The sequence below is a fragment of the Agelaius phoeniceus genome, assembly GCF_051311805.1.
Source record: "Agelaius phoeniceus isolate bAgePho1 chromosome W unlocalized genomic scaffold, bAgePho1.hap1 SUPER_W_unloc_2, whole genome shotgun sequence".
NCBI classification, from domain to species: domain Eukaryota; kingdom Metazoa; phylum Chordata; class Aves; order Passeriformes; family Icteridae; genus Agelaius; species Agelaius phoeniceus.
The window spans coordinates 1,258,826-1,283,657 of NW_027509867.1; the positions used below are offsets into that span (position 1 = coordinate 1,258,826).

General features: G+C 52.5%; 2 protein-coding genes across 2 annotated transcripts in view; both read left to right on the plus strand.

The window, feature by feature from the left end:
* The window catches only part of LOC143692629 (uncharacterized), a 331,852-nt gene that overhangs the window by 159,938 nt on the left and 147,082 nt on the right, over positions 1-24,832 (plus strand). The gene's annotated exons all lie outside the window — the stretch shown is intronic.
* Positions 4,941-5,873, plus strand: LOC143692562 (olfactory receptor 14J1-like). Its single transcript, XM_077172809.1, has one exon. It carries the CDS (start codon positions 4,941-4,943, stop codon positions 5,871-5,873), a length of 933 nt encoding a protein of 310 aa, XP_077028924.1.

The following is a 24,832-nucleotide window of genomic DNA, read 5'->3' on the forward strand; positions in this document are numbered from 1 at the left end:
CCAGTGTGGGGATGTGATGAGGGCATGATGGGTATTGCTTGTAAATTTAGGGGGAACAGATGGAAATTTTGTGTGAATAACTGCATGATGTGTGGTAGTATGTTGATGATATGGGGATAAGGGGTGGAATGTCCCAGGGTGACGTTATGATGCTTGTATCCCCATTCATGTGTTCTGTTTAAGCTGGATATTATGTTCTATGCCTTTAAGACTGGCTCCGAAGAGGGAAAGTTTTGTTTGGGTTTTCTTATCAGCCTGGCAGGACACAGAGACGGGCAGTACATAGTGCTGCTTTTGCTTTTTGCCTTCGCTTTTTGCGTTGCTCTCTCACTCTTGCTTCTGCTTCACTTCTGCTTGCTCTTGCTTCTGCTCATTAGTTAGTTTATCTAAACTGTCCAAATTTCTTCCTGGACTGTTTCTCCTTTCCTTTTTGAACCATCTTGAACCTGCTCCAGACTGGGACCTGGGAATACCAAGCATTTGCACCTTGTGGCCTGCAGCAGCTGCCCCAGCGCCAGAGGGACTGATAACAGAGCGACCACCCCCAAGAGAGACTTTCTGAATTTGCTATCTTTTTCAGAGTGGTGTCATCTGGTATTGTTCCTTTTGTGTGCTGGGGGTGCTGTGCCTGTTAAATAAACAGATTCTTTCCACTTCTCTCGAAGGAATCCTTCCCAAATTGGCTGCGGGGAGGGGCCATGTGGGTTTGCTTTCTGGAGGGGCCCTCCTTTGGAGATTCTCTCCCAAATTTGCCCTAAACCAGGACACCCCAATATGGGATGGCAGACAGGATTGATTCAGACCGGGGAACTCATTTCACATCAAAGATATTGCAGAAAGTTGTTCAGGCCCTGGGAGTAAAATGGGAATTACACACTCCATGGCAACCATAGAGTTCTGGTCAGGTTAAGAGAATGAATCAAACTCTTAAAAGAGCTCTAGTTGAGATAATGATTGAAACCCAAATGTCATGGATAAAATGTCTCCCTTTGGCCTTATTAAGAACTAGAACCCAACCCCAGTCAGATCTGGGGGTGTCACCTATGAAATGATGTTTGGGTTCCCCTTCCTGACCTCACCCCAGAAGGCTGCCACCTATGAGGAAGGGGAAGCCAATGCCAAGAAATAAGTGATGTCTATAGCACAAACCTTAGTAAGGGTAAGACATAAAGGGGCAATTCCTCAAACTACCACCCTGGATTTCAGAATCCATAATATTAATCCCGGGGATTGGGTGATGATCAAGTCAAGGAGAGATCAGCCTCTAACTCCTCAGTGGGAAGGTCCCTTTCAGGCACTGCTCAGCACTGAATCGGCCGTGCGAGCTGCAGAGCGGGGATGGACTCATGGCAACAGAGTCAAAGGCCCAGGAGAAGAGCCCAAAGAGTGGACTGTAACATCCAGGCTGGGTGAAACAAGATTGACTCTCAAGCAGAGACTGAGAGACAACCAGGAAAACACCAAGATGCCCAAATGTAGAGTCAAGCTTCCACCAACCAGCTCGGGAACTGTCTTCCTGTTTTCATGGGTGAGAATTACCATCATCTGTTGAGGGGAAGTACACAAGGGACTGTAAAAGGTAATGGGACAGCTTCTTTAAGAAAATAAGACAAAGGAAGGAGGGCAAGACCGGGCTGGCCCCTTTGTTTGCTACCAAGAAGGCTCCATAGCCCTGCTGTGGGCAGCAACCCCATAGTCATGGTAAGGTAGGGACAAAAGGCCATTCCAGACCTCTGTAATTCCTCAGCTGTCTTTTAATTCAACAGGGACTGGAGGGCAGGACCAAGTTGGCCTCTGGACTCACCCCTAAGATGCACCAACTATGGGTAGCAGCCACACAGGCACGGTAGATGGGAGTCAAAGCCATACTGGACCTCTGGGATGCCCTTTTGTCCATTCCAAATGAGTGTGTCTAAGGAAAACCTGAGATTTTTTCTCCTGTTCCCACTGTCCTTGCCCACATCAACAGATGCTGGCATGACTCATTCAAGAGACAGAGAAAGTTTTTTTCTTAATTGTTTGAGCAAAATGACCTATAGAAAAAGAAAAGGGGGGTTTGTTATAGATGAGTAGTCCTAAGGTTGACTCTCACAATTAAGGGGTGAATATTAAATATATGTTAGGAGAAGTTTTGTAGATGTACAGTTATCCTTCCCCTCCCCCTTGCATTGCTATCACAGGATGGCCTCAGTAGCTGGGGCATTTGGGAGGTTTGGCTTGTTCCTATGGCAGCACCTGACCTCCAATCAAGGTGTGAGACAGTGATCTCCACCACTGGACAGTGAAGAAGGAGTCGATTGACAAGACTTTGGGAGGGACAAGAGGTATAAAAGGCAGAACATCCATTTTGTATATGAGCACACGGTGAATGAATCCTTTGCTCCTGGCATTGTATCCTTTTCTTTATTCAGTCTTCGGTTGTATTTTGATAAGGTCTTAATAAAGCATTTAAATTTTTGAAAGTGAAAATCTTGTCTCACATGGAGTTGGGGAATGTGGGGCAAGGTTGGGTAACCTCTCAAGGTACAACTTCACTGACCTGGCCAGACCTCCTTAGGAGAAACCCTGGATCAATATCAGTCACAGAATGCTGCAATCACATTTGTATCATAGGAAGAGCAAAACAAGACATGCTTTAATATAGGATTACTTATTACTTAGAAGCTCTTTGAAATATTTCTCCATAACTGTAAAAGGAAACCTTCCCAATGAACTGCACAAGACCAGAGGGAAATCAAGGCAGAGCCATGGTTTCTCAGGACTTACTTGATCCTAATGAGCCCTGTGGTGCATTTGGAGCTTAGTCTGGAACCTCAGGGCCTGAGAGGAGATTGCACAAACCTTTACAGGAATCAAAGTAAGAGGAAAAACTCAAAGGATCTTAAAGCATGACTGGGTCCCAGTGAGGTCAATCACCAACACAGGCTCCTCATGGACTCCTTGGAGGACAGAACGGGAGGCCAGGATGGCACAAAAAACCTCTCAGAGACTCAGTGTGGAAAGGAAAATCCAAAGTACCTTAAAAAACTTGGGTACCTCAAAGTATTAATGAGCCCCACTAAGTGTCCATGCAAAGCTCTCAAGGGACTCATTAAAGCAGATAATTGGGGCCATGATTGCACAAACCTCTCACAGAGTCTGTATCAAAAGGGAAACACCAAGTACCTTCAAATAACTGAAGTACCCTGAAGCATTAATGAGCCCCACTGAGTGTTGTTACTGACAAAACCTCTCCAGGGACTAATTACAGCAGATAATTGGAGGCCAGGATTGCACAAAGCTCTCAGAGAGTCCAAGGCAAAAGCCAAAGCCAAAGTCCTTTGAAAAAGCTGCAGTCCCTGCAGGGAGCATGAAGGAGCCCCCAGGGCCATTGCTGAGCAAGGCTCCCCAGGGACTCCTTGCAGCAGATCCTTGAGGCCACTGGGATGTGGGCTAGGGGGGGATGCTGAGGGCAGCACAAGGGGCTGACAGTGCCCAGCCTGGCTGGGGCTGTGCCAGGAGGCCCCAGGGCCTCAGCACAAGGTGTCTCCTCCCAGCCCTTGGTGGCACAGACCCTGCTGTGCCCCAGGGCACCAAGACTTGGCTTCTCTTTGTCCCCACCTGTCATCACTGCCTGCAGTTCTCTGCTCTGCCTGGGGCCTGGGGACACTTGCTCAGTCCTGTCCCTCTCTGGGACCCATTACAAGTCCAAGAAACTTTGGAGTTGGATTCTGCCTTGGAGTTCTGCAGAGGTTTCTTCAGCTCCCTCTCAGGGACTGATGTTCAGGGCCTGAGCACAAAGCCCCAGAGGCTGATTAAAGTCCTTGTGCTGTGTCTGTGCTGCTGAGCTGGGCTGGGCTCCTGGCACAGAGGCAGCTCCTGGTCACCAAGAAGAGCTTCAAAAGCACATTTCTCTTGATGAGCAGCTCTTGTGCCAGCCCAGCAGGGCTGGGGCACTGCCTGCAGCCAGCCCGGGCACAGCCCAGAGGCACAGAGAGCTTCAATCAGTCAGGGCTGGGAAGGGGCTGAGAAGTGCCTGGGGCACAATCACTGCCAGCCCTTGGCACAGGAACCTCTGGCTGCAGGACAATGCAGCTGCAGCTCCTGGAGCCATCTCCTCAAGCTGGAACATGCCAATGCCTGCAGAGCCTGTGAGTACATTCTCTGCTTGTCTCTTGTGCAGAGCAGCCAGGGGTGCCCAGGGCTGTCCTGCAGAGCAGGGTCCTGCAGCCCAGGGCGCTGTGCTGGGGCAGGGACTCTGCTGCCTGCCAGGGACAGCTCTCAGCCAGCCCTGGCAGCTGCTCCCAGCCCTGGGGGACAAGATCTGGGTGGGGGAGACAGCTGGTGAGGCTTGGAAGTGTTCTCCTTGTGTGGGGAGGATGCTGCATTGTTCAGGACTGCTCCCAGCATGGCATTTAACTGCAGAACATTTCCAAGTAGATTATACAGGGTGCACAGCAAGGCAGGGCCTGAATAAAAGGGAAAATCCTGCTTTATTAATCTACTGCTCTAGGTTGCATGGATGGGAAATTGCAAACAGATAATCATCCCTCAGTTCTGGTAGAGAAATTTTTTATCTCAGATCTTACAAAACCAGGCAGTGAAAGAAATCAGCCCTTAGGGGGAGCATCAGTGTCACTTTTCCAATAGCTCAAGGTTTTTATCATGTTTCTAGCAGAGTCTGCAGAGCCAGAGCTGCCCCTGGGCAGTGCCTGAGCTGGGAGGGCTCTGCAGGGCAGAGCTGAGCCCCCAGGGCTGGGCTGGGCTCTGGCAGCACTGGCAGGGCCCAGCCCTGGGCACAGGGAAGCAGCTGCTGGCAGGGACAGCTCCAGGCAGCAGAGCCCTGGGCAGGCAGTGGGGGGAAAGTGCCCCCAGGCTGTGCTGGGATATTTCAAGTCCTCTCCAAACCCAACTATTCCATGATTACTTTTTCTACACGTCCCCTTGCCAAGACAGAACAAATGTCCAACAGCAGCTCCATCAGGCACTTCCTGCTGCTGGCATTGGCAGACACGCGGCAGCTGCAGCTCCTGCACTTCTGCCTCTTGCTGGGCATCTCCCTGGCTGCCCTCCTGGGCAACGGCCTCATCATCAGCGCCGTAGCCTGCGGCCACCACCTGCACACGCCCATGTTCTTCTTCCTGCTCAACCTGGCCCTCGCTGACCTGGGCTCCATCTGCACCACTGTCCCCAAAGCCATGCACAATTCCCTCTGGGACACCAGCAACATCTCCTACACTGCATGTGCTTCTCAGCTCTTTTTCTTCCTGTTCTTCGTCTCAGCAGAGTATTTCCTCCTGACCATCATGTGCTACGACCACTACGTGTCCATCTGCAAACCCCTGCACTACGGGACCCTCCTGGGCAGCAGAGCTTGTGCCCACATGGCAGCAGCTGCCTGGGCCAGTGCCTTTCTCAATGCTCTCATGCACATGGCCAATACATTTTCCCTGCCCCTGTGCCATGGCAATGCCCTGGGCCAGTTCTTCTGTGAAATCCCACAGATCCTCAAGCTCTCCTGCTCCAAATCCTATCTCAGGGAACTTCGGCTTCTTGTAGTTACTGCTAGTTTATCATTTGTTTGTTTTGTGTTCATGGTTTTCTCCTATGTGCAGATCTTCAGGGCTGTGCTGAGGATCCCCTCTGAGCAGGGACGGCACAAAGCCTTTTCCACCTGCCTCCCTCACCTGGCCGTGGTCTCCCTGTTCATCAGCACAGGCACATTTGCTCAGCTGAAGCCCCCTTCCCTGTCCTCCCCGTCCCTGGATCTGGCCCTGTCAGTTCTGTACTCAGTGGTGCCTCCAGCCCTGAACCCCCTCATCTACAGCCTGAGGAACCAGGAGCTCAAGGCTGCAGTGTGGAGACTGATGACTGGATGCTTTCAGAAACATTAAACTGCTGGGCAATTTCTGCAAATCACTTGCAATAAAAGTAGTATTGGATACTTCTCATTGCTTTGGTTGTGGGGTTTTTTCTTTTGTTTTACTTTTTTCTGATTGTGCAGAAAGACATCTCATTCCTCTAGGCCATTTCTCATTTTGTTTCTCTCCACCTTCCCTGTGGCCATAGACTGTGTCAATGAGGGGCTGTGCTATTGAGAGGAATAGAGGATTTGTCTTTACAAGAAAGCTGTGGGTCTGCTGATAGATAAAACTAGCTCTGGAAGATAAAAGAAACAACGGGAAGGATTCCACTGATTGATGAATGGAAAAAGATATTTGCTTTTACAAATAAACTTTAGCTTTGCTGATAAATGAAATGAAAGATTGAGAGATATAAAAAACAATGAGGAAGAAAAATCCCTAAATTCCATAAGAATTAAAATTAAAAGGCAGGGTTATACATTAGAGGGAAATCTTTGGAAAGTCTTCGGTATCAGGCCTATCGGGGAGTCTGTACCTCCCAAGTACCTCAGCCAATATGGAAAGAGAGAAGCGAAATGCAGCCAGGAAATTAGGATAAAAAGATGGCTGCATCCTGTAAAAATTGGAGAGATCCCAGGGGAATTCCCCATGTCCTCTCCCTTTATTCGAATAAAGCTAGAAACTACTCCCCTGTCTCCATTTTGGACATAAAACTCTGGTGTTTGTGGATTAATGTTCCTAACACTCTCTGTGGCTTTAAATAAACTAAAGGGTCTCCCAGCAGAGTTTTCTGCAGAGATGGCCTTTTGTTGCCTTCTCTGGAGCTGCAGCAGCAATGTCTGTGTGCAGAGCTGGGGCAGATCAGTGCTGGCCCAGCAGCTGTGCCCAGCAGCAGCAGCAGCAGCACTTGGTGTTGCCAGTGCTGCTGCCGTGGCCCTGCCCCGCTGCCCTGGTGGCCCTGGTGTTGCTGCAGGGCCTGAGTGCTCTCAGGGCCGGGCACAGCCCTGGGGGTGGCAGTGCCGGGGCTGCAGCAGGGACAGGCCATGGGCACTGCTGGGGCAGCGCTGACGCCTCAGGCCAGGCCCTGGGGGCTCCAGGCTCCTTGCCCAGGCTCTCTCAAGAACACGGCCAGGCCAATGCTCAGCACAGAAACCCCCGTGAGCAGCCCCAGGCTGGCCGTGGGCAGGCTGGGGCAAACAGCATGGCTGGGGCTCTGCAAGGGCCCTGGGGCAGACGGGAAGGAGCAGCAGAGCAGGGGCTGATCCATGCCCAGTGCGCTGCACAGCCCAGGGCAGCGTCCCAGAGCGTCCTCATGCAGCTGCCAACAACATCCCCCCTCTGCAGCCCTGGCCTCTCCCCCAGCTCACACAGGTGCCCCATCCTTGCAGGCACAGACACGGCAGCACTGCCTCAGCAGCCCCTGTTTGCATTGCACACAGCAGGGCCAGCACCCCCATGCTGTTGCTGTGGGGACATGAACCTGAGGGAGCACAAATGCCATCAGCCCCTGGGGCCAGCAAGGCCTGCGGGACACCAGGGAAACCACTCAGCTTTGTCCTGGCCTCTGCACTCAGCCAGAAAGTTTGTTCCCATCAGCTGGGAGTTTCCTGTGCCACTGCAGACGCTGTTGCTCAGAGCCAGGGCTGCCTGGCAGCAACCCCCAAACTGCCCTGAGCATTTCCTTGGCTTCACCTTTGCTTTCTTTACTCTTCGTGCTACAAATTTCTTCCCATTGTCCACCCCTGTTCCCTTCACTGCAAACAGCCCATCTCTTCCATTCTTCTGCTGGCCACACCATTCCTGATCCAGGCCAGGAGCCATTGGCCTTCTTGCCCACCTGGGCACACTGCTGCCTCATGTCCAGCCTGCTGTCCATCAGTCCCTGCAGGTCCCTTTCTGGCTGGCTGCTCTCCAGCCACTCTGTCCCCAGCCTGTAGTGCTGCAGGGGTTGTTGTGGCCAAAGTGCAGGACCTGGCACTTGGACTTGTTAACCCTCACCTTGCTGGATTTGGGCCCTGGATCCAGCCTGTCCATGGCCCTCTGCAGATCCCTTCTACCCTCCAGCAGATCAACACTCCCAGGCAACTTGGTGTCACCACGGTTCCATGAGACCCCAGAGTGTCCCAATGGTCTCCATGGTTCCATGAGGCCTCCCAGTGTCACAATGTCCCTTTGGTTCCATGGGACCCTTTGGTGTCACAAAGTCCCTTGGATCCTTGGGCCCCACAGTGTCACAATGGATCCTTGGTTCCATGAGGTCTGGCAGTGCAGCAATGCTCTCCTTGGTTCCACTGTGTCACAATGGCCTCTTGGTCCCAAGGGCCACCACTGTGTCAAACATGTTTCCTTCATTCCAGGAGTCCCTGAGGAGCAGCCCTGGCCCCTTGGTTCCATGGGGCCCTGCAGTGTCACAATGGCCCCATCATGACACCAGGTCCTGCTCTGTCACAATGCTCTGCATGGTTCCACAAGGCCCTGCAGTGTCACAGTGGCCTCTGTGGTGCCACCAGGAACCAGGCTGTCACCATGGACTCCTTGCTTCCATCCAACCCCACAGTGTCACAATGGCCCCTTGGCTCTGTGCTGCCATGTCGTACACAGTGTCACCATGGTCCTCTTGGTGCCATCAGGTCCTGCAGTGGCACAATGGCCCCTTGCTTCCCCAGGGCCCTGCAGTGTCACAATCATCAGAGAATCAACCAGGCTGGAAAAGACCTTGGACAGCATCAAGTCCAACCTGGGACCCAACACCACCTTGTCACCCAGACCATGGCACTGAGTGCCACATCCAGTCTTTCCTTAAACACCTCCAGGGATGGTGACTCACCCACCTCCCTGGTCAGCCCATTCCAATGCCCAATCACAGAATCACAGACCTGGTTCCTGATCCATTGGAGTGCCAGGGGTTGGATGAGGGAAATGGTGGGGATGGGATAGGGACAAAGTGTTCTAGATTGTCATCCATTAAGTTTCTTGATTTTCATACCTGTTCAGACTGGATTAGAAGGTGCTAGAGGTCAATATCAATTGGAGATTGCTGATACCAGTCTGCAAACAGGAGAAGAAAACTTAACATGACAAAACACTTCTTTCTGCATTGTTGACAATACAATGTATTCACTTAGAATACACTTCTAAAATCTGTCTAATTATTCACAGAAATTTATAAAAACATAGAATATTCCCTGTGGCTTTTGTTGTTCTGGAATTTTTGCATAAATGTTTATGAGCTTTCCTGACTGAATTCCTGAACTGAAGAGCTTGAGAAAGAAGAGGCCTCTGGAGTAGTAAAACTCATCAGCAAAATCCAAGTGGCTGAGGATCTATGCCCATGAGAGCAGCAATGAACAGAAATGGGCACAGCTTTGTGGCTGCCCCAGCTTTGGCATGGGCCCTGGGCCTGGAGCAGGAGCAGCTCTTGAGGGCCCCAAGGCCGGGGCTCTTGTGCTGCCCTGGGCAGATGGGATGGCAGCAGGGGCTGCAGAGCTCTCAGCACCTCAGCCCAAGGGGAGCAGGGCAGCCAGGGAGCCTCCTTTGGCCTTGGCCAAGCACCTTCCCCCATGGCTGGGGCTGAGTCCTGTGGCAGCTGCAGCTGCTGCTGTGGCCTTGGCAGGGGCTGAGGCCGTGGGGCCAGTGGCCAGAGCAGCCTGGCCTGAGCAGAGCTGTGGGGCCAGAGCCGGCTGGGCTGGGCTGGGCTCAGAGAGGCCCTTGGTGCTGCCCAGAGCTCAGGGCAGCTGGCAGAGCTTGCAGGGAGCTGGGCTGGGCTCCGAGAGCCTGGCCCAGAAACCATCAGTGTCCATCTCAGCCTGGCTGAGCGTGCAGGGGCAGGACTCAGGCCAGGCCTTGTGGGGCAGGGCCAGCGCCTGTGCAAGGCATTGCAAACAGGCAAGTGGCCCAGAGAGGAGGCTGCTCTGTGCCCTTGGTGGCATGGACAGAGCAGGGAGGGGGCCCAGGACATTTGTCAGCGCCAGCCTCTGTGCCCATGCGTTGGCAGCCCTGGCTGCTGAGCCCAGCTTTGGCCTGGGCTGAGTTTGGCTGTGGTCCAGCTCCATCCTCCTGGGGGGCTCAGGGCCTGTTCCCAGCCATGGCCAGCCCTGGCTGCCTCTCTGCTGGCCCAGAGGCCGGCAGAGCCCGGGGCAGGGCTGTCTGTGCAGCCCCACAGGTGCCAGGGGCTCTGCAGGAGCTGGCAGAGGCTGCCCAGCAGGGAGGCCATGGGGCACAGAGCCCCAAGGCTGCTGTGGGCACCACGGCACAGAGGCCATTCCCAGCCGCAATGCTCCTGGCCTGGGCTGGGCCTGCACAGGGGCTGGGCCACCATGGCTGGGCAAGCACAGGGCCACAAAGGGGCCACGCAGCCGCTCACGGGGCTGACAGCAAGGCCAGGCACACACAAGCAATTGCTGAGCATGGCCTGCGCTGGCCAGGCCTGACTGCGCCAAAGGCAGAGCTCAGCTGCCCTTGGGGGCTGCAGCAACACTCCAGAGCCCAAAGAGCCTCCTGGCTGGGCTGGAGACCAAGGCTGCAGCAGGGAAATGCAGGGCTGCTGCGGGATGGGGAGGCCATTGAATTCCAGCACACACCTGAGCTCTCTGATGATCCCAGCACCATGCTGGGCCCTGTTTCACACTGGAGCAGAGCAGATGTTGATGGCACAGGAGCCCTGCGGGGCTGTCAGGGACCTGCAAGGGGCTTGCAAGGTGCTCTGCTCTCCCTCAGGTGCTCTCGGAGAGATCCAATCCCAGCTGGGCACCTCAGGGCACAAGTGGCACTGCCTGTTCATGGGCACACAACTTGTGGGATCTCAGCACATCGTTCCCGATGTCCAGAGATGCCAGGAGAACCCTTGGGGGTCTCGAAAACCCTGGAATGTTGCCAAGAGTGTTTGGCGGCTTGATTTTGATCCATCCACAGAAGTAACAAGAGTCTGAGGACAAGAGAATCGCTTTAGAGTAAAAGGTGTAAAAGAGACACATTTAGAGGGTGAGATATAGACTTTAAGGTTTTTGGTACAGGGGGGTTATGGAGACAAGATGGAGAGATCGGGGCGTGTCTTGTCCTTCTTCTTTCTTCTTCTTGTCCTCCATCTCCTGTGATGATGTTGGCACTTAGAGATTGGTTTATGGTGAAGGTGCACTTGCCAACATGGGCGAAAAGCATTGGGAAATAAAGGTAAATATTGTATACGTAAGTTTTAGTATAAAAAGACATGACCGCCCCGTGGGTGGTCAGAGAGTGCCTGTGACTGCCTGCAGATCAGACCTCTGTTGGGCAGACAGAAAAATTTTGTAGATAAGAAATAATAAACAACCTGAAGACCGAAAGCTGAAGAGTCCAGACTCGTCCTTTGCATCGCGCCCACCAAAGAACCACTCTACCCGTGTCGGGGCAGAGACAGACAGCCGGACCCGACAACAACTGATGTCTGCCTGGAAAGGGACACAGGTTTTATGTCTGTTAGTTTCATAATATACAAGGAAATCTTTATTATCTGGGTCACTTTAGCACTTTTAAGAAACAGGAAACTTTTCCTAGCAGGAACAGGAATTTCCTGGATCTACTGGATCCTTCTACTGATGGCAGGAGAAGAAATACAGATCATCCCCTCTACCTTTGACACTGACATTCAGTCTAATATTTAATGATCCCCTTCCTTGAGGTGTTTCCAGCTCTCCTGTTTAAACGGCCATGTCTAAGGACATCCCTTCACTGGATCAGCTTGATCTATGTCCTTCCTGCTGCTCCCAGACTTCCTCCTCCAGAGTCTCTCTGGTCATTTGAGCACCTCTCAACTGACTGGTTTCATGCTTTGACCTTCAAGGAGTGGCCAAATCTTTCAAGTTAAAAAAAATCGGAATTGAGTATCTCACTGTGGTTATACCTATCACAGAATTTCCATTTCTTATGTATTTGCTTAAAACTATTCCTGTTCAGAAAGCCATGGGGGATGGTGGACATGTCAGATGCTGCTGGGACATCCCAGAGAGCTGAGGGAATTGCTGTGATGGTTCTTAAACTATTCAAATGTTCAACTTTTGTTGAACATTTGTTCAACTTTTTTTGTGTTTGTTGGCAAGAAACCTTTCTGGGACTCTGAGTGTCACCAGGCCCTGAGCCCAAAGGACACAAACCTGATGAGTTGTGATTCCCACAAGTGCAGGGGCTGCACTTGGACCTTGGCTCTGCACAGGAGAGCTCTTCATCCCCTTTCTCTCTTTTCATCCCTCTGGGCATGGAGGGAGCTCCTGACTTCAGCCAGTGACTCGTGTGTGCAAAGAGCAAATCGGGGCAGAATCGGGGCAGGGAGGGTTTGGGGGGACCTTGGGATCTGTGCTGGGCACAGAAGGTGTTTTCCATTGCTCTGAGACTGTCTGCTGTGTAAAGTGGATTTAATATCCAGCAGAGGAATGACTTTGGCATTTGATGGAGCTGTGCCTTCCCTTGGCTTTGTTGGCTGACAAGAAATGAACATCCCTCTGTGTCTCGGGCAGCTCCTTCTGCAAGGAAAGCAGGTGGGAGTGGGAGCCAAGGAGCTGAAAGCTGCAGGTGCAGCCTGGGCTGGAGGGAGCTCAGATTTGCACAAGGCTGCTCTGAGTGCCAGGGCTTGGATGGGGGAAATGGTGGGCTGGGGGTAGGGACAGAGTCTGATTGATTGTCAGCCATGAAGGGTCTTGATTTTCATATGTATTCCAACTGCATGAGGAGGTACTTGGATTCAGTGTCAATTGGAGACTGCACATATTGATTTATGAACAGGAAAATATCCTAAACAGGACCTAAAAATATTTCTCACTGTCTTTTTACATATAATGCATTCACTTTGAACACACTACTGAAATCTGTCAAATTAACCACAAAAGATTTGAACACTTAAATCTAATTTTCCCCATGGCTTGGCTTGTTAAGTTGTTCTGAATGTTAATGAGCGCTGGGACACTGAATTCCTGAACTGAGGAGCTGAAGGCTGAACAAGTGATTTGGAAAAATAAATCAAATGATTCCCAGAGGTTGGGCTTGTTCAGGTGTTCTGAATGTTCATGAGCCCTGGGACACTGAATTCCTGCACTGAAGAGCTGAAGGCTGAACAAGCCTCTGGAGCAGGGAAATTCAGCAGCAGCCTCCAAGTTGCTGAGGATGTCAGCAGCCCTCACTGAGGCCATCCCTGCCCAGAGACCGTGGGGGAATGGGCAGACAAGGAGAGCGTCCCTGGGGCTGGGGCAGCACAACTCAGAGGCACCAGCGGCTCCAGCTGGGCAATGGAGTGTGGAATGTGGCTGGGAAAGCCCTGCCTGGGCTGGGCCAAGCAGGACACACAAGCCCTGACTCCCATTCCCCAGACAACTCTCTTAATGAGACATTTAAAAGGAATTTACAGTTGTTTGTTTCCTCTTAATTGGATGTGCTGGAGAAATACCAACAAGGAATTGTCAGGAGCTCAAAGCAACAAAACAGATTTTACTGGCAACTTTAGAAAATCATTGAAACTTTGGCAAATGGTTTAATACAACATTCAATCAACACAAAACACTTTTCAAAGCATTACCTTGGCCCATTCAACTTCAAAAATTCATAGCTTGTTCAATTTTAAGTTACTCAAAATTTGCAAGGGGACAAAAATAGAAGAAGACACAGGAAGAGAGAAAAATGTGATATAGAGAAGCACACACACAGCTACCAACTCCTGGATTCCAGCAGTGTTCAGATGGAAATTCCAAGAGGAGGCAGGGTCAAGATGTGTGCTTGCCTTGTGCTCAGCCTTCAATACCCCTTGGTCTCCCTGGGCCCTTCCCCCAGGTGGGGCTTGGGCTCATTTGGTCCCTCAGGAGCTGGGCTGGGGGCTGCAGAGGTGGCTGTGGAGCATTGCCTGTGCTGTGCCAGGGACTGGCAGCCACTGCTGGGCTGGGATAGAGGCTCTGGGGGGATTGGGGTTCCAGGGCAGGGCAGGGCTGGGCTTCCAGGGCAGGGCAAGGCTGGACATGCCCCTTCCTCCCCCACACACAAACTCCTTTGAGCCACAATCTCCATCAGTCTGTCACAACAGGCAGTGTTGGAGGTGGAATCCCAAATCTGGCCATGGTCACCTGGACAAGAAGGACACTTCTTTTCCATAGGAAGGAAAGCACAGAGCTCCAGTGTTTGGAAGGCAGGTGAGAGCCTAAGTAGGCCAAGGCCAGCCAGACTTGTCAGAAATGACATATTTTGTCTGGGAGCTATCTTTGGATGTAGGGAATTATGGAAGTGTAAGTCCAATCTCAGCAATGGGCATCTGGAGAAGCAGGACAGTTCTTTCCCATGGGAAGGAAAGCTCAGAGCCTTCCCCAATGTTTTGGGGACAGATGGGAGGTGACCCTTGTAATACCACTGCCAGCCAGACTTGTCCTGGCAATATTCCTATGGGAACAATCCCTGGATATACGGAAATTTGGAGGTGATATCACAATTCTGGCCATGGGTACCTGGCGGAGAAGGAGAATTCTTTTCCATTGGGAAGGAAAGCACAGAGCCCCAGTGTTTCAGCAGCTGATAAGAAGAGACCCCCAACATGCCAAGGTCAGTTGGACCAGTCAGGCAGTCCATGGGAGGCCAAACCAGCCAGACCTGTTCCATGTTCCATTGGTTTTATGATGCCCTCCATTATCACCGTGGTCCCCTTAGTTCAATGGGGTCCCAGAGTGTCACAATATCTCCTAGGTTCCAGAAGGCCACCAAGTATCACAAGTGGTTCCCCAGGACCTACAATGTCAGATGACTCCTCTGTTCCATGAGCCCTGCAATGTCACAATGGACCTTGGACCCTGGGGGTTTGCAGTGTCACAATGGTCTCCTTTGGCTCCATAGTGTCACAATGGACCATTGATGACATCAGTCCCGGCAATGTCACCCTGGACCTTTGGTTCCATGCAGCCCTGCAGTATCAAAAGGCCTCTTGGTTTCATGAGGCCCCGCAGAATCACAATGGTCCTCTTGGTTCTGTGGGGACCCCCAGGGTCACAATGGTCTCATTGGTTCCATGAGACCTCACAGTGTCACAGTGCTTTGCTTATTCCATGGGACCTCATAGTATCACAATGGTCTCCATGATCTCACAAGTCCCCTCAGTGTCACAATGGCCCCTTGGTTCCATGAGGCTGTGAAGTGTCTTAATGGTGTCTCCATTGTTCCATGAGGCCTTGCAATGTCACAATGAACCTTTGGCTCCATGGGGTCTCGCAGTGTCACAATGGCCCCTTGGTTCCATGACACCTCAAAGTGTCACAATGGTCTCCACAGTTCAATGAGGCCCTGTGGTGTCACAATGGACCCTTGGTTTGATGGGGCCTCCCAGTGTCACAATGGTGCATTCCATGGTGCCAAACAGTGTCAGTACGGTCCCCTTGGTTCCATGAGGCTCAGCAATGTCACAGTGCTCTCCATGATTCCACGAGGCCCCACAGTGTCACCATGGTCCCTTGGTCTCACAGGGCCCCACAGTGTCACAATGCTCCCTTGGTTCCATGGGCCCTGTGCTGCTGCATTCCCCCCTCCTCTTCTCAGGCCGCCCTGCCAGCTGAGAAATGCTCCTTGGGGCTCGGCCTTGGCCAACAGCCCCTGGGCTCAGCTCCTCTGCAGCTCATCACAAACACTGTCTGCTCCAGGCACTGCTGCTGCCCAACCAGCTCCTGCTTTCTGGAGGAGCAGCCCTGGGAACTGCTTTTGTTCCCTCAGTGGCACAACATCCCTGTTCTCACACTGCCAAAGAAAGCTGTTGATGCCAAGTGTGGCCAGGATGAACCATTGCTGGGACTGAAGCCCCTCTCTTGGGGCCCTACAAACAGCGCTCCAAAAGGAGCCCTTGGAGCTCTCCTGGGCCAGCGACTCCCTCTGAGTGGGGCCTCTCCCAGCCGGGAACTCTCCCGTTTGCTGCACTCGGGGATCCCCAACAACGATGGAGCCTGGGCCGATCCCCCCACTCCTCCAGGCTCAACCCTTCACCCACTGGGGAGATGCCAAAGGATCCACAGGGAGCATTTCCTGCCCTGAGGGGAATTTCTCCCAGGTGCCTTGCACTGACTCTTTGTGTCTGTGTGCATACAGGAGTGCCCGTGCTCAGGGAAATGTGGCAGAAATGCTGCTCTCTGAGGGTTTTGAGTGCCTTGGATAGCTGAGTCAGTCAGGCCTGAAGGTAAGGTTAAATCATAAGGTCTAAGTGATGCTAAATGCTGCTATGAGTCTTTCTTTTGCTAAGTTTTATGTTCAATATAAGTTATAAGCTGAGTTAAATATTTTTAAGTGTTATTCCTCTTTTACATTGCAAAGTCATAGGTTATAAGTTAGATTAAATACTGTTAAGTGCTGTTCATTTGCTAAATTGTGAAGTTGATGGTATCAGTTAAGGTTAAGGTATCAGTTAAGTCCTGTTAAGTTTTAAATCTGTTAAACTTTTAGGCCATATTCCTTTTATCCTTGCCCTCACTGTCCTTTTGTCACAGACACATACAGGGACAGTTTTTAGTTCATTTCTGGTTTAATTGCCTGGATTTGGTTTGTTTTTGTTGTTGCTTTGTTTCCTTGGTGTGCCTGAAATGTCCACTCAGGGGAACAGTGACTCTTGCCAAGGAACTTTGTGCTGCTGTCGCTTAATATTCAATCTGGTTTTTGCTGCTGCCTTGCTGGGGATTTTTTCAGCGCTCTCAAGGCCTCGTTGGTAGCAGGGTGAAGGAGCCCTGGCCCAGGCTCTGGCCCTGGGGGACACGGGGACGCTGCCGGGGGGTCCCTGTCCCCCTGTGCCACCCCCAGGGCCCCGGCCCCCGTCCCCGTGTCAGGCTCTGGGGTCGATCTCGTGGAACATCCTCTGGGGGAGGCTGCGGCGCCGGGGGCGGGGGGACCCGGGGGGACAGGGGACCCCGGTGTGCATGAGCAGGGTTGGACTGCTCTGGGGGGAACAGTGAGGGGGGCCGGGGCAGAGTGACCTCCCCAGTGACCTCACACAGCCCCTGTGATGTCACACAGCCCCTGTGATGTCACATTGCTTCCTATGATGTCACATAGTCCCCTGTGATGTTAAACAGCTGCACTGTGACGTCACAGAAGACTCTGATGTCAACGAGTCACACTGCGATGTCACAGTTTGTTCTGTGATGTCACAGCCTGCTCTATGATGTTACACAGCCACCCGGTGATGTCACAACCCAGTCTCTCATGTCACAGAGCCACCCTCTATGATGGCAAGATCTGCTCTATGTCTCCACATTATGATGTCACAGACACCTGTGTGATGTCACAATCCCCTCAGTGATCTTACAAAACCCTCTCTGTGATGTCATACTGCCTCTCTGTAATGTCACAGCCCACGCTTTGACCTCACAGCCCCCTCTATCATGTCATACAGCCATGCCATGATGTCACAGCCTGCTCTGTGATGTCACACAGTCCCCTCTATGATGCTCAGTCACCACAATGACCTCACAAAACAAACACAGTGATGTCACAGCCCAATCTGTGACCTTACACAGCCCACTCTGTGCTGTCACATAGCCCCTTGCTGACATCACAGCTGCTCTGTGCCTCCATGACACAGGCACAGAGGCGCTGCTGTGACACAGCCCCCTCTGGGACATGCCACAGCCCCTGCCAGTGCTGAGTCCCTGGGAGCTCTGTCTGTGCCCTGCTGGTGTCCCTGAGGGGCCCTGGCAGTGCCCCAGCCCTGCTGGGCTGTGCACAGGAGCTGCTCCTGGCCAGAGCTGTCTCTCTGCAGCTCTGCTGCCCTTGCCAGGAGCTGCCTCTGGGCCAGGAGCCCGGCCCAGCTCAGCAGCACAGACACAGCACAAGGGCTGTAATGACCCTCTGGGGCTTTGGTGATCTTTGCATCAGACTCAGTCCCTCAGAGTGTGCTCAAGGAACTTCTCAGGGACTCAAAAAGAGATTGAAACCTGAAGTTTTTCAGACTAAAAACAGACTAAAAACAGATCCTTCTGAAGGACAGTACTCAGAAAGTGTCCCCAGGTTCCAAGCAGAGCAGGACACTGGAGGCAGTGATGACAGCTGGGGATAAGCAAGGCAAAGGTGTCTCTGGTGCTGAGCAAACCTGGATGTGGTTCAGGAATGCAAAGGGGCAAGGCCTGAGCCCTTTGGAATTAATTCTTCCTTCCTCCTGCTGTTCTCTACTATGTCAAAAGGATCCACCATCTCTGAAACCACCCTTCAATCCCTCCCAGGGCTCTCCTCTGACATCCTCAGTCTCCACCCTACTGAGCACAGAGCTCCTGTGTCCCTATAGAGTGCTCAAGTGCTTGAGGCCAAGAGCACCTGGACAAGAGGGACAGTTCTTTACTATAGGAAGGAAACCACAGAACCCCAGGGTTTGAAGGCAGATGAGAAGCAGTCACCAGAGGCCAAGGCAAGCCAGACATGTCTGTCCTTGCAGCTTTTGTCTGAAAGCAGCCTTTGGATATATGGGGAGTTTTGGGGGTGGAATTTAATTTCAGCCGCGGGTTCCTGGTCTGGAATGACAGTTCTCCATAGGAAGGAAAGGACAGAGCCCCAGTGTTTTAAGGGCTGATTAGAGGCAGCCCCAAGGAGGCCAAGGCAGCCAGATCTCTTGTCAGGGAAGAATCCTTGGACAGACAGAATTTGGGAGGCCAAACCCCACTTTTGTCCATTGGGCTTTGGACAAGAAGGACAGTTCTTTTCCATAGGAAGGAAAGTGCAGAACCCCAGTGCTTCAAAGGGAGATGAGAGCTGGCCCTTAGCAAGCCGAGGGAACCTAGATAGTCCTGAAAGCTTTTGTCTGGAGCTCTCCTTGGATTTAAGGAATTCTGGAGGTGAATTCTCAATTTTGGCCATGGATGCCTGGACTTGAAAGATGCTTTTTCCCATGAGGAGAAAAGCACAGGCCCCTGGTGTTTTGAAGGCAGATGAGAGGTGGCCCCCAAGAGGCCAAGGCCAGCCAGAGCTGTCTGTCCCTCCAGGTGACCAATGGGAATAATCCTTGGATATAATCAAATTTGGGGGAGGAATCCCAATTTCAACCATGAACCCCTGGAGGAGAAGGACAGTTCTTTCCCACAGGAAGGAAAGCACACAACTCCAGGGCTTCAGTGTCTGATGAGAAGTGGTCCTCAACATGCCAAGGTCAGCTGGACCAGTCAGGCAGCCCCCAGGAGGCCCAGCCAGCCAGACCTGTTCCATGTTCTTGGATCCTTGGGGCCCTGCAGCATCACAATGGCCCCTTGGTTCCATGAGGCTCTGTAGGATCACAACAGATCTTTGTTTCCATGAGGCCCAGTGATATAACAATGGTCTCCTTGGCTCCACAGTGGCACAATGGCCCCTTGCTTCCATGAGGCCTTGCAGTGTCCATGAGGCCTTGCTTGTTTCCATGGGACTGTGCAATGCCACAATGGCCCCTTGGTTCCATGAGGTCACAGAGTCTCAAAATGGCCCCTTGGTTCTTTTGGGTTCCTGAGGATCACAATGGCCCCTTGGTTCCAGCAGGCCTGGATGTGTTACACTGGCCCCTTGCTTCCATGGGGACCCGCAGTGTCACAGTGGCTGCCTTGCTTCCATGAAACCTTGCAGTGTCACAGTGGCTGCCTTGGTTCTGTGAGGCCCTGTGGTGTCACAATGGCCCCTTGGTTCCATGGGGACTCAGAGTGCCAGAATGGTCTCATTGGTTCCATGAAGCCCCTCAGTGTCACAATGGTCTCTTTTGGTTCCACAGTATCACAATGGCACCTTGGTTCTGTAAAGCCCTGAAGTAAAGAATGGCCCCTTGGTTCCATTGGGCTCCTCACTGCCACACGAGTTCTCAGTTCCACGGAGCCCTGCAGTGTCACAGTGCTCTCCTTGGTTCCATGGTGCCACACAGGGTCACAAGGGCCCCTCAGCTCTACAAGACCCATAGTGTCACAATGGCCCCTTGCTCCCATGAGGCCGTGCCATGTCACAATGGTCTCATTTGTTCCACAAGGCCCTGCAGCTCCACAATGGCCCTTGAAGTGTCACAATAGTCTCAGCAGGTTCCCCGACTGGATCACAATGGCCTCCTTGGTTCCATGATGCCCCACAGTGTAACAATAGTATCCTTGGTTTCACAGTTAGAATGGTCCCATGGTCTCATGGAGCCCCACAGCCCCTTGTGGAGCCCCACAGGGTCACTGTGATCTCCTTGATTCCATGAGGCCCTGCTGTGCTACAATGGCTCCTTGGTTCTATGAGGCCCCACAGTGTCACAATGGACTTTTTGTTCCATGAGCTTTTGTACTGCCAAAACCAGACAACAACAGTCTCCTTGGTTCCATGGTGTCACACTAGACCTTGGTTCCATGGGTACTCACAATGTCAGAAGGGGCTCCTTGGTTCCATGAGGCCCTGCAGAGCCCCGTGATTCAACGAGGCCTCAAAGTGTCATCATGGCCTCCAGGATGTCATGAGGCCCTGCAGCGTCATAATGGACTTTTGGTTCCATGTGTTCCAGCACTGTTCCACGAATCCTTAGTTCCATGGAGCCCTGTAGTGTCACAATGGACTCCTTGGTGCCACAAAGTGTGACAACTGCCCCTTGGCCTGCCAACGCTCCATGGTACCACAATGATTCCTTGCTTCCAAGAGACCTTGTAGTGTCACAATGGCCCCTTGTTTCAATGAGGCCTTTGGTGTCACCATGGTCTCCATGATTCCATAAGGCCTCGTAGTGTCACAACAGACCATTGGTTTCACTGAGACCCGCAGTGTCACTGTGGTCCCCTTGACTCCACAAGGTCCAGCTGTGTCACAATGGACCTTTGGTTCCATGATGCCCCAGAGTGTCACAATGGTATCCTTGGTTCCTTGGACCCTTCATCCCATGGAGACCCCCAAGGTTCACTGTAGTCCCCTCGATTCCTTGAGGCCGTGCCATTCTATAATGGTCCTTTGGTTCCAGTGGGTCCCAAAGTGTCAGAACAGTCTCCATTGTTCCATGAGGCCCCACAAAGTCACTGTGGTCCCCTTGGTTCCACCGGCCCCACAGTGTAAAAATGAACTCTCGGTTCCATGAGGTTTCTCAATCCCAATGGCCTCCTTGGATCTGCAGTGTCACAGTAGCCCCTTGGCTCCATGTGGCCACGCTGTGTCACAATGGCTCATGATTCCATGAGGCCACAGAGTTTAACAAGGGACCCTTGGTTCCATAAGGCCTTGCTGTGTCACAATGGATTTCTGGTTCCATGAGCTTTCACACAGCCAACAGCATCTCCTTCTGCAGGGTCACCATGGACCATTTGTTCCATGAGGTTCCATAGCAGAACACGGTCACCTTGGTTCCGTGAGGTTCTGCAGTGTCACAATGGACCCATGGTTCTACCAGGCCATGCTGTGACAGAATGGCCCCATGGTTCCCAGAGGTTTTTCAGTGTCACAATGGTCTCCTTGAATCTGCAGTTTCACAATGGGCCATTTTTTCAATGTGGCCCCAATGTGCCAAAATGGATTTTGGTTCCATGGGGTTCCATGCTGTCACAATGGACCCTTTATTCCATGGGTTTGCTCAGTGTCACAGCTGAATCCTTGGTTCTGTGAGGCCTCACCACTATCAAAGCCAAAATATCAGAATAGGACTCATTAACACTAAATTGCTGTTTAAGAGGGTATCATTTATTCAGGCCTGAGATCTAGTTTGGGATAACTCCTAACCCTATGTGGATGTGTAATTCTACCAGCGTCACTAAATGTGTATTACAATTTACCCATTACCATAAAATCCACCCCAAGTTCCCAGTTTCAGTCCTTCTTTTTTCTGCCATTACATTCTTGAGCTAGATGTCTTCTTGTCTTCCAACCATCCTTGCTGGGAAAGCAGCCCCTGAATACCTTGTTTCTCTGTGAAAGATCACAGGCACAGTAAAAATTGAATGAACCCTTTTGGTATCAGCCCAAGGCTTTGTGTGGGCAGGCAGAGGCAGGCAGGAGGCAGAGCTGTCAGCAAAGGAAGGGCCCAGCCAGGTGGGGCAGCCGGGGGATGCCCACAGCCTGCAGGGACAGAGGCGCAGGGCAGGGACACCGTAGGACAGCCTGGGCTGCACAGGGCACAGGGATGGGCAGCAGCTGCAAGACAGCCCTGACAGAGCCAACTTGGGCAGCACTTTGGCCATGGCAGACACAAAGAGCACCAAAGGCCCAGAGGGTCATTACAGTCCTTGTGCTGTGTCTGTGCTGCTGAGCTGGGCCGGGCTCCTGGCCCAGAGGCAGCTCCTGGCAAGGGCAGCAGAGCTGCAGAGAGACAGCTCTGGCCAGGAGCAGCTCCTGTGCACAGCCCAGCAGGGCTGGGGCACTGCCAGGGCCGCTCAGGGACACCAGCAGGGCACAGACAGAGCTCCCAGGGGCTCAGAACTGGCAGGGGCTGTGGCATGTCCCAGAGGGGGCTGTGTCACAGCAGCGCCTCTGTGCCTGTGTCATGGAGGCACAGAGCAGCTGTGATGTCAGCAAGGGGCTGTGTGACAGCACAGAGTGGGCTGTGTGAGGTCACAGATTGGGCTCTGACATCACAGTGTTTGTTGTGTGAGGTCACTGAGCAGCTACAGCATCATAGAGGGGATTCTGTGACATCACAGAACAGGCTGTGACCTCATGGCATGGCTGTATGACATCATAGAGGGGGCTGTGAGGTCAAAGTTTGTGCTGTGACATTACAGAGTGGCAGTATGACATCACAGAGAGGGTTTTCTGACATCACTGAGGGGGTTGTGACATCACACATCTGTCTGTGACATCATAGAGAGGGGTGTGAGGCCATAGAGCAGATCCTGCATTCATAGAGGGTGGCTCTGTGACATCAGAGAGAGGGTTGTGACATCACTGGCTGGTTGTGTAACATCATAGAGCAGGCTATGACATCACAGTACAGATTGCGGAATCAGAGGGTGACTTTCTGACATCACAGAGTCTTCTGTGACATCACAGTGCAGCTGCATGACATTCCAGGGTGACATCCCAGAGTTGGCTGTGTGACATCACAGGTTGCTGAGTGACATCACAGTGGCTGTGTGACATCACAGGTGGATGTGTGACATCACAGGGGCTGTGTGACATCACAGGGGCTGTGTGAGGTCACTGGGGAGGTCACTCTGCCCCGGCCCCCCTCACAGTTCCCCCCAGAGCAGTCCAACCCTGCTCGTGCACAGCGGGGTCCCCTGTCCCCCCGGGTCCCCCCGCCCCCGGCGCCGCAGCCTCCCCCAGAGGATGTTCCACGAGATCGACCCCAGAGCCTGACACGGGGATGGGGGGCCGGGGCCCTGGGGGTGGCACAGGGGGACAGGGACCCCCCGGCAGCGTCCCCGTGTCCCCCAGGGCCAGAGCCTGGGCCAGGGCTCCTTCACCCTGCTACCAACGAGGCCTTGAGAGCGCTGAAAAAATCCCCAGCAAGGCAGCAGCAAAAACCAGATTGAATATTAAGCGACAGCAGCACAAAGTTCCTTGGCAAGAGTCACTGTGCTCCTGAGTGGACACTTCAGGCACACCAAGGAAACAAAGCAACAACAAAACCCAACCAAATCCAGGCAATTAAACCAGAAATGAGCTGAGAACTGTCCCTGTGGGTGTTTGTGTGTGACACAACTACAGTGAGGGCAAGGATAAAAGGAATATGGTCTAAGAGCATAACAAAGCCCAAACCTAACAGGACTTAACTGCTACCTTCAACTTCACAATTTAACAAAAGAACAGAGCTTTACAGTATTTAACCTAGCTTATAACCTATGACTTTGCAATGTAAAAGAGGAATAACACTTAAAAATATTTAACTCAGCTTATAACTTATATTGAACATAAAACTTAGCAAAAGAAAGACTCATAGCAGCATTTAGCATCACTTAGACCTTATGATTTAACCTTACCTTCAGGCCTGACTGACTCAGCTATCCAAGGCACTCAAAACCCTCAGAGAGCAGCATTTCTGCCACATTTCCCCAGCACGGGCACTCCTGTATGCACACAGACACAAAGAGTCAGTGCAAGGCACCTGGGAGAAATTCCCCTCAGGGCAGGAAATGCTCCCTGTGGATCCTTTGGCATCTCCCCAGTGGGTGAAGGGTTGAGCCTGGAGGAGTGGGGGGATCGGCCCAGGCTCCGTCATTGTTGGGGATCCCCGAGTGCAGCAAACGGGAGAGTTCCCGGCTGGGAGAGGCCCCACTCAGAGGGAGTCGCTGGCCCAGGAGAGCTCCAAGGGCTCCTTTTGGAGCGCTGTTTGCAGGGCCCCAAGAGAGGGGCTTCAGTCCCAGCAATGGTTCATCCTGGCCACACTTGGCATCCACAGCTTTCTTTGGCAGGGTGAGAACAGGGATGTTGTGCCACTGAGGGAACAAAACCAGTTCCCAGGGCTGCTCCTCCAGAAAGCAGGAGCTGGTTGGGCAGCAGCAGTGCCTGGAGCAGACAGTGTTTGTGATGAGCTGCAGAGGAGCTGAGCCCAGGGGCTGTTGGCCAAGGCCGAGCCCCAAGGAGCATTTCTCATCTGGCAGGGCGGCCTGAGAAGGGGAGGGGGGAATGCAGCAGCACAGGGCCCATGGAACCAAGGGAGCATTGTGACACTGTGGGGCCCTGTGAGACCAAGGGACCATTGTGACACTGTGGGCCTCCTGTGAGACCAAGGGACCATTGTGACACTGTGGGGCCTCATGGAACTGTGGAGATCATTGTGACAGTTTGGGGTGTCATGGAACCAAGGGGCCATTGTGACACTGCGAGACCCCATGGTCTCACAATGGTGCCAAGGGTCCACTGTGACGTTGCAAGGCATCATGGAAACATGGGGAGTCCATTAAGACACTACATAGCCTCATGGCACCAAGGAGACCATTGTGACACTGAGGGGACTCATGGAATCATGGAGACCATTGTGGTGCTATGTCGGCGAATGGAATAGGCAAAGCATTGTGACAGTGTGAGCCTTCATGGAACCAGTGAGACCATTGTGACCCTGGGGGTCCCCACACAACCAAGAGGACCATTGTGATTCTGCGGGGCCTGGTGAAACCAAGAGG

Bases quoted from the DNA above. Each gene is read 5' to 3' on its own strand.
- LOC143692562 (XM_077172809.1), top strand. From the start codon at position 4,941: ATGTCCAACAGCAGCTCCATCAGGCACTTCCTGCTGCTGGCATTGGCA.